The sequence below is a fragment of the Perna viridis genome, chromosome 2, assembly GCF_037379345.1.
Source record: "Perna viridis isolate PV_CMFRI_1.1 ecotype Kerala chromosome 2, ASM3737934v1, whole genome shotgun sequence".
Classification (NCBI taxonomy): domain Eukaryota; kingdom Metazoa; phylum Mollusca; class Bivalvia; order Mytilida; family Mytilidae; genus Perna; species Perna viridis.
In genome coordinates, this window is record NC_142446.1 from 51,328,662 (window position 1) to 51,344,006 (window position 15,345).

Sequence of the window (15,345 nt, forward strand, 5' to 3'; positions counted from 1 at the left end):
AAACATGATACATGGATTTTGATATCAGTATCTAAATAGGTTTGGACGCAAAGGTTTGAGTTTTGATCAACAAAAAACCGTATAAAAATATTTTATATAATATTTACATTCATCATTTACAATCAGATCAATAAATAAATTAATGACATTTTACAGAACACACTCCTTTTCCTATGAGGTACTACAGTGCCTCATTTGTGTTTATTTCTACGTTGCAGACGACACCTGAGTCACAAGATTTTTGACAATCCGTCTCGTATTTGTGGAAAGTAGCACATCCATTGATTGGTCTTATTTCTTCTTTTGGTGCCAAAAGAGGCCTTGGTTGTTCCTGTGGAAAGAATAATACATTTACAATGAAAATACTAATGAGACACTTTTAAGTGAAAACATTGAATCTTATTAGTAGGTTCAGTTCGCGAAAATACTTCCATAATCTATTTGAGACAGTTAACAATCATTCACGAACAGCTTCTTATGAAGTGTAATAAGAAAATTAACGAAGTGATAAAATCTAGGCAGTAGTCAAAAGAAATTGTCTAAAATTAAGATCCGTAAAACAAATGGCAATATCAGGGCAAAAACCGGATGGTGGAAAAGCACTGCAATGGTCTTGATTTGGTACAGGCATTTCAAAATGAAAGGTTTGTTAAATCTAGTTTTTACAGCCATACCCCCTAATTCCATTGCGGCGTGAAAATACCGGTGGTGATTAAATAACGTTTGCATTCTATTTGTCTTTTAAGGAGACTGACCTAGAGTAAGGGACACAAGTCTTATAAATTATTGGAATGTTTGTATTCCCATTTTATATCAATCTCATGAAAGCATCAAAGTATCTTGGACTCATTCCATTCTGTTTCAAATGAATGCTTAAAAGGCTTCGGTGAAATTAAATATGATACAAGCATATCATTGATTTTGAGTTATGTCTCTTACCCTAGGTCATTTGTATACGACAAAGTCATTTACCCGTCTGTTAAAGGTTGTATTCATATCTATTGTCGTTTCAATCACGTATCATTTTTACTTTTATAATCGAATACAGGTGCATGAAATTTTGAACTGAAGCTGCATATATATGTCTGCTTCCATGAATCGACGGGAAAAAGTCTAACAGTTTAACTGCATTACTTTGTACTTTGATTAATACTTTTTTCCAGATTTTTTTTTCATCGATAGTTATTCGATAAATTAAATTAAACGATAACTTTTCAATTTTAATCGATTTATGAATGTTCTAAACAGTGGTTCCTTTTTTTTAAATGCGAGTAGCAGAGTACGGAAGCCGGTTAGGGCCACTTAAAAAATGTCGTAATAACGACATCGTATTTCGTAATTTCGACAAAACCATATTGTAATTTCAACATTGCTTTAACAAAATGTAGTAATTTCGACATAGGATGATGTTATTACGACATGATTTTTTTTCAAGTGGCCCTAACCATACTTCCGTAGCAGACCGCCTATCCGGCTTACCTGGTTGTTGACATTAAGCTCTCGCGTCCTCTGTCTACTCTTTTTATAAAGAAAAATTCTGAAATATTAGAGTAAATAATATTTTTTTTAAAAATCCTAGAAGTTAGCGTCGATCAGTGTTTCGTTTTCAAAAAATATATATACTGCTAGTAATTGAAAAACAATACAGCTACATTTACTTATATCATATTAGTTACCGAATGTCCCGGTTTGCAGCGCATGTGTAACTTGAAGATACAAAGCGGAAACCAGAATTAACATATATATACTAGAAATAAGTAACTAAACCGTAAATTTAGACGTAAAATTTTGAAAATACATGATACGAAATGTGCAGACTTAAAAGATTTTACCCTAAAGTAGCGATTGCTACACCTATTATTCCTAGAGCAAAAACTGTTGTTATCGCAGTTTTTGTATTAGCTTCGTCGGATTCAGAAGAAGAATCGGTGATAGAGCTGTTATAAATAGGCGTTTCTGGTAAAGGTTTCCGGGTAGGCGTCCTGCTACTGTTACCGGACGTGTCATTAGCAGGCAGTTGTGGTAGTTTTGTAGTCCTTGCCGATGTTAATGGTGCTATCGTTGACCGGAGTGTTGGGAATGTATAACCTGAACAGACATTCTCAAGAACTTTGTTGCATTTATGAGCAAATGAGCTGTTTACCGAGTTGGCCAAGACATCACAAAATGAGTTGTCCCCAAAACATTGTTTGTAAACTTCTAATGACAAGTTGCAGTGACAAGCGTCCATCGAAGAACAATCGAATAACACATGTTTCAGCTCTGATGGCGGACATATAACTGATCTTAGACGGTCGTCCAAGAATATTTTTTTGATACCATTCGAAAATGTTCGGAAAGGCTCAAATGGTTCAGATATCTGAAAATTAGATACAAATTAGTCTGTATTTAGAAATGTATTAGAGACGTCTCACGAAGTTATTACTATTTATCATAAACCTATCGTTATTTTTTAAAGATACTTGTAGTAATAAATAAATAAAAATTAAATAACCAACAACTTTCTATTTGGCAAATGATGGAATGTTGAGAATTAATGAAGTAACGACGGTGGTGGATCCGACGGGATGTTCCGGGGATTAGACGTCCCATTTTAGTAGGAAAAAAATAGTTATTTTCGTGCATTATTTGAGCAAAAAGTGAGCAAATAATAGCCTTGAAAGCCCCCCTTTTCGCTAGAACCGCCTTTAAAAATTTCCAGACCTTCCCCTGAATATATGATATCTACAGTTGTGATTTGATGCAGTTGTGGTATGTATGTACATCCCCATACGCCCATGTCGTCCTAAATATCCCCATCCGCACATGAAGTTGAATTTAAATCATATCCCGTAACAGGAATTTCCTCCTTAACACAAATCTATAAGAATTATGTTCAATTTAATGCTTTCCTTCCTCATTGTAGTATTTATAAGTCTGATTGGTATTTGTGCAGAAATATACGCAATGAACTTTTTTTTCTGATGAGTAGGAGAGGGAAAAAACCGATGTTACGAGGAAATAACGAAAGACACGAAGATGGGTACGTAAGTCAAAAAAAAAAAAAAAAAAAAAAAAGAAAAGTAGAGAAAAAAAACACTCACTATTCGCTGGAAATAAACCAAGAATTATTTTTATGCTTTTAACATCAACCTTTCATGATTAGATGAAATGAATTGGTGTTATCAAAACCTTGTTTAACCACTAAAACATTAAATTTAGATTAACTTACATGAAAATTAGGCAAGAGTTTTGAGTTATTTTCAAATCTTTGAAAGGTTTACAAATTTGACCAGGATTTGCTGACGTATTATGATTACTAGAAGACACGTCTTTTCTCACTTTTCTCATGCAAAATGTATTGATGTTAGTCATTGTTAATTCAGATGTCTTGTATCCTCTAATTTATTTGCTTTTGTGTTTTTTTTTTGGTGTGTATGTGTGTGTGTGTGTGTGTTAATTGCCTTTTCACCCCAATTAAAAAAAATATATACGAGCTGAATCGGTCTTTCTACTGTTTACTTTCCACAAAAAATGATTGAACACGTTTGTTTGTCACCATGTGCCTACACCGGGTACTCAAGTTCAAGAGAATACGTTTGTTTGTCAACATGTGCCTATACCGGGTACTCAAGTTCAAGAGAATACGTTTGTTTGTCAACATGTGCCTATACCCGGTACTCAAGTTCAAGTGAATACGTTTGTTTGTCAACATGTGCCTATACCCGGTACTCAAGTTCAAGTGAATACGTTTGTTTGTCACCACGTGCCTATACCCGGTACTCAAGTTTCAAGTGAATACGTTTATTTGTTACCACGTGCCTATACCCGATATTCTAATATAAATATAAATCTATCATTCCTTCCCAATAATTTGAGTTTTACGCGCAATGACTAGAATCAGTCAAATTTCAAATCAAAGTGAATTTGCTATACTTAAAAATTCTTCTTACCAGTGAGCAAAAATCTTTACAAGGTTCCAAAACAGCACATTTCTTATCAACCAATATTAAAAACAAAATAAAATTGAACAGTTTATCCATCTAAACATGGTATGTGTAATATTTCCCTGATCACTAAGTTCACATATCCGCTGTCTAATTATTTTGGTGATACGAAATACGTCAACCGTATATTTTTAATCAAACAATCCCTGTTGCATATAGGAAGACAGACTACGGTTTACTTTTTTCATATTCCTGTACATGTATCAAAGTCCATATTTCTAAGAATATTCATGTTTATGAAATCTGAGTGTTAAAATCTGTTATCTTCTTAAAGATGCATTTAAACAAACCGAGAGGATAATGAATTAGGAAAAGAGGATTACTTGAAGTTCAGCCAGAAAATTATATAATAGATAAGCACGTCCTGTTGAAAAATGAAACAAAAGGGCAATTAATTATATTTTCCATTAATTTAATTTTTCCTTGAAGTACATGAATATCTTTCATCGTCTTTCTTAAATTACACGCCATTTTCTGCTAGTGCCATTCAATTAACGAACAGTTTTATGCACAATCAAGAGTCAGCTCATTTAATTCCATATAGTTCCTATTCTTAATCTATGGATATTATAACCTACAGGAAATAAAACAATGTTTGCAAGAGTTTTCAGGTTGGAGGTACGAAGAGTATGACACAAACACAATGACACACCAAATAGGTACAACTGTACTTATTTTATTAGAAAAAAAGGATTCCTATCATTCAGTTTAAAAATGCAATGACTGTGGTCTTCGCATGTTGTTTGTATATCTATTAAAAGTAACATTGGCTTTTACATTGAACTTTTGCGCTATGTTCTTTATTTCACAAGGGACGTGAATACTACGCTCAGCTTTTTTTTTCTGTCCACTCCTTTATAAAACACTTTTTCCACTGTTGTTCAAGCGAACTTATTCAGCACGTATTTGTATCTGCTCATTAATCGAAGTCACTATCACACTTTGTCCCCATTAACCTGTACGAACCGTTTTCACTAATTTATTTCCGGGTCGTCTGGTACACCACTAGATATGAATCAGTAATGAATAACGGACGTGTCGGTGAACAGCATAATGGAAAGCTCCCATATTTCAACCAAACTTGTCCAGTATTCATTTTATCGGGTAGCACTATCCATACCATTGGGCCATCTAGCAAGAGCTTGCAATCCGTATGTTTTAAGGCATTGTAAGTGGAACGTTTCATACTTTGTTCTCATGGAGTGTGCAAGTCTTTAATATCTCCAAAGTATCCTATCTCTTGTTCTGGGTAGAGTAACTTATCCAGTACCTCTTTCTTTTCATTGTCAGTTTCAACGATCCCAGATTTCACATTTAGAAGACTATCGTATTTATTTTCTTCGTTGTCGATCTCTGTTTCTTGTCTTTTAATTGATTCAGTCTGAAAATTGAAAGCGTATTTTACCACAAAGGATATGTTCAAAGTAATCATAAATAATGGGAATAGATTTGCAGGGCCAGATACAAACACTTTGGAAAGGGTGGATGCCAGCCGAGGTTCCTCAGAAAAAAGGGGGTGCAAGGACATTATTTGCCATTTTTTGTCAATTTTACACATAAAATTGACAAATTTTCCAATAAAAAGAGGAAATACCAATTCCCTGCATCCCCTCTCTGCATCCGGCACTTATTTGAAACTGCAACAATTTATTTATACCATATATGATTTGAAATGTTCTGGTTTTCTCCGAGGACAGGACCTTACGCTTCCCTGTCGTTTCAGAATATAAGACATAAAATGTATGTATTTAATTATATGCACTTCAATAACAATGATAAAGCATGTCAACTGAGATAGTTATATGACAGTCATAAATTCAGTCACTCGAAACCTGCTTATCATTACAAAAGTTTCATAGTGATTATTTTCAAAAATGATATCTTAATTTTCACCCTTTTGCACTGTGTAATCCAAGAAATGTAGGCATGCAACTATGGGTGTTCAAAGCTTAATGGTAGACTGGCAGCCCGGGTAATATTTTCGTTCCACAAGTTTCTCTCAAATAGGGTCGCTTATGATATTGACCAGGGAACCAGATTAAACTTAATGGTTACTAAACTGCTTCAACGTCATATCCTTAAATGACATAATGTCAAGGGTGTCACTGACGGAACAGAACAATCTTACCGTTACGAAGCTCCCGATGTCACTCCCGTTTTTGCGTGGGAATTGACATTACAAATTACTTCAGTTTATTAGTGAGGTTTCTTGTTTTCTATATATTCAATGTATTTTATTCTGTTAACTACATTGTGTATGTAGATCATCAGTTTACTGTTCACGTTTATACCATGCCATTGATTTTCACTTCTATGTATTATCCTTATTTTTTGTGGCTTCGGTATTTTGTTTTCGCCAATATTTTATGTATTCCAAAAGTTAGAAAGAATAGCCAGCCCGCCACCCCGAAACTGCCTATTTTTGGCAGGGCTGGCTAATATTAGCAAAAATCTATACAGACATATAGTAAATACATTGAAAAATTGTATTCATGACTGGCTAGAATTTGGGTGACTTTCCTACCCTGGTATTCCTAAATAAGTTACAGATGTTTAACGTAGTTCTTGTCCTCGCTGAACCGCCTTTATATTGATTTCTATTCAGCAGCATGTTTTAAGAGATGCAAGAGCAAAATCTTGTCATGGTGCAAATTACTTTACATTGTGCGAATTCAGGTCATTTGCATACTATAAAAATACAAATGTCATGGGACGACAGATTCAAATAAAGTGAAAAGGCAAATAAAAAGAAGTTAAATATAATTACCAGTTTTTGTCTTCGTTTTCGCCATATTACCACCATAACTCTACAACGAAGTAAGATGAATTACATAAATATTGTAATGCCTGTAACATGAGAGTACTCCCATTAGAATTTGATACTTCAATGTCAACGTTTAAATGCAATCTATCTCTTAAACTGGATAAAATGTAAAATAAAACTTCTTGATTTTGTAATATCATAAATCAAGATTGACTTCACCCGATAAACCATGAATGATTTGCTAAGTGTGCTGTTCTGCAGAAGGCTGTCGATATCAGAATAACTTGACGATGTGAAATATGCGATGTACCAGCAGGCTTAATTCAAACACGGACATGTTTCAGCTATCTAATATACTTTTGGGGCATATCTTTTTGTTATGCCAAGAAACATAAGTTGGTCTTAACTTGGGTATATGAAATGACTTATATTTTAAAAAGTACTCAGTAAAAAATACCTACATTGATAACACTATAGCACTCCCAACAAAAGACAGCAGCACAGGTACTACAACGGCAGTTGTATCGTGTTCTTCGTGAGTCTTGTCGGCTTCATCCGTCTTCCCTGTAGATTCAGACAAGGTGACAACAATACCATCACCCATGGTATCTTTTTGGCATAAACCACAGCTAGTACAATCCGTGCAACTTAAAATTTGTTCACAATCCAATTCTAGATTCCATTCGTCCAAGCATCTCTCCAAAACGACGATTCTTTGATCACAGTTAAGACATACTGATTCTGAGAAGAGCATATACAGATCCCAAGGTGGAGGGCACGGAGCTGAGTGTAGAAGTTTTTTGTCTTGGATCTTAATTTCGAGTGATGTATTTGTTATCTGTGAATGAAAACAAGACTTTCTTTAAAGAAGCCATATATAGAAAGGAACAACTACTAACACTCGTTACTTTAATGCAGTATACGACAAACCGGAAATTGACATAGTTATGCATTTATGTTTACCATTGAATGATCTGTAAGTTTTCATAGAAGGTGAACATTTCACCCTAGATTTTACATACATTGAAAATTAATTGAAATTATTGTTTTACCTGCATTTTTGCATAAGAAACAGCTCCATGCTTGGTTTTAAATCCAAGTGAAAATTTCACAAAACACAGCAACACCATGAGACAAAGGTATTCTCTCATTGCACGTAATATCTCTCATTCTCTAGGATCTATCCTTCTCCTGACAAATGAAATGCATAAATGTGAATCTTTGTGTAACCACAATACATATCATATAGAGTAAAACTAGATTTTGGTGTTATATACATTCTAATTTAATTTAAATGAATTGTATAATAGTAAAACTTAACACCACATGGTATTACAATACATACAAAATCATGCTCAAATATACCTTCCGGAAGTTGATTAAATGTGCACCTTCATTCCACTCATATTAATTATGTGGGTTAACTTTGTCTTGTCAATCTCTTATGCATACAGTCTTTAAATGTTATTTGACCTTTGCATAATACTACATGTAGTATGTAAAAATCATACCGGAGTGGTCTTCCCACTGCATTCGAACAAACTATTTACATATTGTAATATATTGTCATATGTAAACGATTTGATAGATAAATATGTGTAGATTTTGTGACATTGATATGTATCACAATATGTTTAATACTTCTTGATTGATTAAGCCTCCAAACTAATCGATCAAAATAGTAATTAATGTCATAAAATCCCCGTAATGGAAGGTAGTAATTAATTATTTAGTTATGTTATTATTTATAATTATTAGGAAGTCGTAAATAGTATTTAAATTGAAAACTTTTCACCATTTAAAGGTCTATGGAATGAACGTATAGAAAAAACGGCAAATTATCTATAAAAAAGTTGAATAAACATGGTTTTAAATTAATTAATAACATTGAGAAGGATTTGAGCATTTCCCACGGTTGATTATCAACATTTCGAACGTTTACAATAGATGCGCACTGTGTAGTAACGTCTATCAGTCTTTTATCGTAATAATCAAACATTTTCGATTTTCATATTTATTGACCGTTGAAAGATGTCATTTTAGATTTCAAGCAAATATTATGTAAGATGTTGCCTCAGCACTGCCTGGTTAAGCACGCTTAAATGACGAATGCCGTTCCTCTGCATGGTTGAGTCAAATGCTCAGAAACTACAAACCGTGTAAGAAAAGTTCAAGTGTCTCAATAATTGGAAGTAATTTTGACATGGGTGGGTTATATTATTCAAGGTTCCCTTTCTCTTGTAAATGTACATTCTTCAACAAACTAAAACGGTTTTCTTATTCGATAAAAGCAGGTGATTTATGGATGAAGTATCATACAACACCGATAATGACCGATATCATCTCGGGGTTTAGTTTTCTTGTGTTATTACATATATATTAAGCAGTAATACAAGTTAAAATGGAGTTACCATCATCGCAATATTTTATCACTTTTGCATATATAATAACGTCTTTGCACTAGGTGTCACTTTTGCGTGCAATATTTATACGTCTATGGGTTTTTTCATTCTCTCAACGAAGCAACCATATAAACCCACATTGACAATGGCGTGATACAAAATACTGTTCAAACACAACCCCTAAAAATCATATTAATAGCACATAATTCTTAAATAAAAACGCAACGCAGCATCCGTTTCACGTGGTACATTTGTACAAGGATAACCCGTAGAAAGCAGAATGATATAGACAAAAGACCCAAAAGAGGACAAAAAGTTTAAAAAGGAGAAAAGTCCTACCTCCCATGCTGCTATTATTTCCTGTTAAAGGTATCACAAAACAATTTAAAATTTATAATCCTAGTTTAAACATCCTACATGCAATGGGTGGGTTTTCACTCGTTGACACATAGGTCACTGCAGGTTGGGACGCTACAATGACTATGCTATATGGAGTGCAGAACTCCTTTTGTTTGATTTAGATAATGTATTGTTGATACAAAAGGTGAAAAAATTGATAAAATAGTGTATGTCAAAGGTAAGGCACAAAAACTTTTAGAAACAAAGATATCTTAATATTTTTTTTTCTGACTTGTGAATTGGTTATATAGACATTTTATAAAGAAAACATCATATTAATTACCAGCTGTAACATCATTATATATTTCAGAATTTCAGAATCTTTTATGTTCTGTATTAAGTACCAATCCATATAAAATTCAGACACTGCCAATGGTAAAGTGATTCAGGTGTAGAAAGACGCACCAAACAAACAATGCTTTTTCTACATATCTACATATACATATACTATACTTTCATATAACGATAATCATTTCTACATTCGGATCTGCCCTTTTCAGAAAATCATACACTTATCTACCATTAAAATCAACCATATGAAACCAAATCAAGAACGATAACTCCTGCAAAGTGTCAATTTCATGTACAATCTAAATATTTTTATCTCAAAAGCGCAACAACTAAACGAAAAACTAAGACTGGTTATGTGATCAGTTATTCTTTCTGAACAAGAAATATAAGTGAATTCGGTGGGTTTTTGACATGCATAAATCGCACTCTGTCTGATTTTTATAGACTGCCACTAAATACAAGACAATCGTATTTCGAGAAGGAGTTTTAAACTCTTGAAGCATCCACACTTTACCGACCTAGCGATTAATATATCTATTGAAACTCAGCTATAAATCAATTGATAATAAAAGTACATCTTTCATCTTTCTATTTACTCCATAATCCACAGACGACTCCCGGAGTTTGTCCGATGAGCTCATGTTCAAGGAATGAACATAGAATAGACCATTTTATCTTCTGGTGCACTTCACCTTTACTTTTTATTCAATTAAGAATCCTTATTTCATTAAACCATCATCTTTCTAACGGTAAACCTCATTCAATCAATCAAATTATCTATGACTCTTTCTCTTTTAAAATTCTCATCTATTGTATGATAAAACATACCGCTTTACTTTATGCATAAACTATTGACGATCTAAGTATGATACTTAATGGTACCGCGAAACGTGTCAAACCGAAGCCACGAGAAACCAAAAATCTGTCTAAACCATCCATCTTTGTATGTCCCTTTAAATCATTGCAAAATAAATGTATTTTCAACTTCGGTAAACCGACCACCTGTCTAAATCGGACACATTCTAAAGTACAAGAGGTTTGGTTTAGCCAGGTTTCACTGTATGTGTTTTTTGAAGTACACTTCATGCTAATACCATTCAGTGTACTTTTGGCACAAACGCGTACTTTGGTTTATGATGACATAGAAGACGTCCAAAAATATATACCCGTCGCTCTATTAAACATCATTAGCATTGCATACTCAGACCAAATTTGCTGGTTGTATGGAATCTTGGCGTTCTAACTGGTACATATTGCAGAAATTCAATTCAGACGCAAAAAGTAAAATAAAAGTTTGTTAGAGATGGAGAAATTCATTTATGGAATATAGGTATGAAATGAAAAGCAGTTTTTTAATGATAAGGAATTTGGGTGAAAAATCACTCATTCGTGCAAGAAAATGAGGAACGAACTTAAAAATAAGCCAAAACAAATTAGAGCAAAGCAAAAACTCTCCAATCTATACACTCTTTGATAGAATACATTGTACATGTACGTACCAGCATACATATCATTATTGCACATGTGTTTGCATATATATAATATTTTTATCGATAATACAAGTTTTAAACTATGCTTGTGCAAAGGTTTAAGCTGATAACATTTGCGATAGTATTTGAACAAATATTTTTCAACAAACAAGAAAAAATTAAAAAAAAAAAAAAAATACACGTATAAGTTTCACCTATAAGATGTTAACCTATTTTGCTCTTCATTGGTATTCAGCGATGTTAAAAAATTCGTGACTACTTCGACTTTAACACTGACTAACCTTCATGTGCACATGAAATATCGTGAACGAACGACATTGACTTGAGATCACAGTAACACACAAAATCACATGTTTATCATGCATATTCAATCCTATCTGTACTAATGACAATAACACGACTGAAAACAAACCACGGATCAAGATAATCTTCATTTTAAGAGGACAAAACATAAAAAATGGGTTACTTATCGGAGCTTCCGACATTATAGTCTGTACTTGGTTTATGTGTCATTTGTCCGTATCGGTCTGTAGTAAATGATATACATGGAGTTAGTCTACATTCTATTGTTCAACTTCCCACTTTTTCTTGATAGCGATCGAATGGTTAGCCACAAAAACATGCATAATATATTTCAAGTAATGCACCTACAAGGCACAGTTGTATATTGGAGCAATACAATTAATTGTTCTGGATATGGGAAGGTAGACATGGATATTGGGATACGGGGGCTGAGGGGCGGAAATCGGAGGTTGAAAGGGGGCGATGGTGGAGGGGGCTGGAAACTGCGGTTGACGAGGCAGGATACAGGGAGTGAAAAATACGTGTAGCGGGTATTATGGTTAGGAAATATAACCGACGGTAAAATGAAAGGGGTCTGGAAGCGTAGACACTGTCTCCCACCCTCCTGACCACCGTTTTCCGACTGCTTTATTTTACCCCTGGTTATTGTTCACAACCACACTTCCCATATTTCACTCCCCGTTCCCCGTCACCTCCACCACCGTTCCCCATCCCTTCGGCCACTGATTTCCGTCTCTTTAACCCCCGTATTCCACCCCCTGTCCACCTCCCATATCTTGTTGCTGGTCAAATAACACATTGAAGTTGAAACGGTCATAAATACAGCAATGACCATATCTAGTCCATTATGTGAATTTCGTCACAGTAAATATCTTAACAATGTTCATCAGATTGTTTTTATTAACTATATTTTGTACCCCTCCCTCCAAAAATACAAAGGAAAACAAAAACATAAACAAAGGAACAAAAAAATCTCGACAGAAATGACTTACAGTGAAGTGCACTACTTCCAGAACAAGAATGTATAATCAACACTATTATATAGTGGGGACAAAATAAATGATTTCTATGTTCTTGTATTATTGAATTTCTATATTGAGACGAAAAGGTTTTAATAATTGTTGTAGGTGTCAATTTGTAAATAGGATTACGTCAGCAATTATTGCAGTTAAACTCAAACATGTAATTGCAATTTTGGTAATAGGAAAAAAATAACAAGTCGGCCTGTGGGAAAGTTTTACACCTGTCATGCTGTAGTAGTTATTGCTAGGCAACCAATCACATTTTTAAATCAGGCGAAACAATGTTAGTGTTATTTTTTTCATGATTGACGACGTTTTTTTCATGTTTTCCTTTTCTTTTACCAATCCATCTGTGGATCAAAAGGTGATGGTTGAAAAAAGTTTGTTGTTCATAGAAAAAAATGGAAATTACTGGAACGCCCCTTAGGCCAGTTGGCAGTCCTCACTTTTTCACCAGTGCAATCGTTGTGTAGGGCCTTCAGTGACAAGAATAAATAAATAAATAAATGAATAAACAAAACCCACACAAACACACAAACAAACATAAATAAAAACAATAAAAACTAAGCAATCAACTGTGGAAAAGGAATAGGGGAAAAAAGAACATGATAGGAATAAATCCTCTACATTTTGACTGCAAGTGATTTCTTTAACTATATATAAATATCTTTATTACTATAAATAGCTATTAACCTATTCATATTTGCGTGCTTGAAAAAAAAATCATATCCTTAAAAGTTAGACCATTTCAAAAATGAATAAAGTGTAAACGGAGATTGTCGTTTGTTCGTATTTCCATCTCATTCAATCCCATGTAGATGTAGCATACCATTTAAAAAACACACCCTTTAATTTTTACCCAGTTAAAAATTTATCCATCCTTCTTTTACATTTAAGATGTGACGATTTTATGAACTATAATTCAAATTTAAAAGTACATAATGATTTAAACGACAACATCCGATCCTTACCTGTCAAGATCAGCCACTTCAAAGAACAGCATGTTAAAATCGATAGAAATTGAATAATTTACACATAATACGTAACAGAAAAGATGATATATTTGTATCGATCAAGTTCTTTCAAAACACGAAGTGTTGAATAATACACTGACGCACACACGGTGATGGTGGAAACGCTTTCACGAGCACGTAGCACGACTTTCTCCCTTTTCCTTTAGAAATAAAATAAACAAAAAAAATATTTGAACGAAATATAAAAAAAAAGAATTAATTAGTGCCAAAAAAAGTGGTGAAACAGTTTGTAGTTCTTTCAAAAGGATTGAATATTGCAAAATCTCAGCATTCTAAAAGCGATTCTAGGACCTGTTTGAATAAAATTTATTTCAATGATCAATATTTTGCCGAAAAAGTTTCTGGTTTTCGTTTAACAGGTCATATGTACCCTACAAAATGTATCCGATTCAGCTAATTTTGTCGTTTTATGAAAGTAAACCATTCCAAGATTTCCAAGATAGACAATGATTTAAGATTTATTTTTCAATGTTTATAAACTCATGAGAAATCATAAAAATTATCACTTAAACAGTTAGGGGTACCAGATTTGTCTCCCTTCGATCGTTATTTAAAACTGTAAATACTGTAAGAAAAACGTACCTCGTATGAAAACGGTAAGAAAACACATACGTCGGTGTTTATATCTGATGAATAAACATCCTAACATCAGGAGCGGGTCCAGATGTTGGCTTAATTAGGGGCACCGAATGGGACTCTTGTGGTTTTGTACTCAACAAAAATGAGTTCAGATTAACAAATTTATAACATACTGCAAATTAAAATTTTGTCATACAAAGTAATCTTTCAGTGGACAAAAGTTACTTTGTCATGAAAAAAATCATTTTTGTATCACAGAGTTTACTTTTGTTACCTAATTTAAATATTGGGTAACAAAAGTCAATTTTGTATGCAAATTAGTTTAGTTTGGATTCTGTGATCTAATTCGCATACAAAACTGAGAAATATTATGACAAAATTAAATTTTGTGTTTACAAAATTGAGTTATATCATTACAAATTCACTTTTGCATGCAACTTAACACAAAATTCATTTTTATGTCACAAAAGTCAATTTTGTTCCACAAAAGTCATTTTTTTGGTCGCAGAAGTCAATTTTGTGTCATAAAAGTCAATTTTGTATGCAAATTAGTTTACAGAATCCTTTGGATATGCAGATGAATTTTCTCATCACGATTTTGTAAGGTCTCTCATTGGATAGAGTAACCGCGGGTCTCGTAGACGCAGGTTTCCGATTACTTCGAGCAAGGACATATCATATGAGTGATAAGCTATTCTGCAAATGTAAGTAATATCTTCTTACAAAATCGTGAGGAGAGTTTTCATTTGACTTTTGTGTTGAATTTTCACTTCTGTCTCCACAAAAATTAATTTTAATTACAAAATCACAGGTTGCTAACTGATTTAATTTTACATGCAATTCCAATTTTGTCTCACAAAATTGACTTTTATTATTTAATTTCCAGTTCAGTTAACAAAAGTCAATTTTCTATGCAAATAAGTTAGTATTTGCATACCCTTTTGATCATTAAACATGTCTTTATAACATAGTTTTGTACGACAAAAATGATTTTGTTATGACAGAACTCAATTTTGTGTACACAAAATTGATTTTGATTACAAAAAGATCAAGTCCCTTTCAGCGCCCCCTCTAT

At 33.4% G+C, this 15,345-nt stretch overlaps 2 protein-coding genes across 5 annotated transcripts; both read right to left on the reverse strand.

Moving 5' to 3' along the window:
- Positions 1-75: 75 nt before the first annotated feature.
- LOC148625682 (uncharacterized) lies at positions 76-4,285 on the reverse strand. The gene is made up of 4 exons (XM_088569358.1): positions 3,933-4,285; positions 1,833-2,359; positions 1,480-1,537; positions 76-331 (listed from the first exon to the last, which is right to left on the reverse strand). The coding sequence occupies exons 1-4, from the start codon at positions 4,020-4,022 to the stop codon at positions 182-184; spliced, it is 825 nt and encodes a 274-aa protein (XP_088425484.1). The 5' UTR covers positions 4,023-4,285; the 3' UTR covers positions 76-181.
- A 357-nt stretch (positions 4,286-4,642) lies between these two features.
- LOC148625683 (uncharacterized) lies at positions 4,643-13,760 on the reverse strand. 4 transcript variants are annotated; one of them, XM_088569363.1, is made up of 5 exons: positions 13,629-13,760; positions 7,803-7,941; positions 7,212-7,588; positions 6,754-6,793; positions 4,643-5,367 (listed from the first exon to the last, which is right to left on the reverse strand). In XM_088569363.1, the coding sequence occupies exons 2-5, from the start codon at positions 7,899-7,901 to the stop codon at positions 5,182-5,184; spliced, it is 702 nt and encodes a 233-aa protein (XP_088425489.1). In that variant the 5' UTR covers positions 7,902-7,941; positions 13,629-13,760; the 3' UTR covers positions 4,643-5,181. The 4 variants fall into 4 exon arrangements, with proteins under 4 accessions (XP_088425489.1, XP_088425486.1, XP_088425485.1 ...); XM_088569360.1 differs by lacking the exon at positions 13,629-13,760 and adding an exon at positions 11,614-11,761; XM_088569359.1 differs by lacking the exon at positions 13,629-13,760 and adding an exon at positions 9,492-9,654.
- Positions 13,761-15,345: the final 1,585 nt, after the last annotated feature.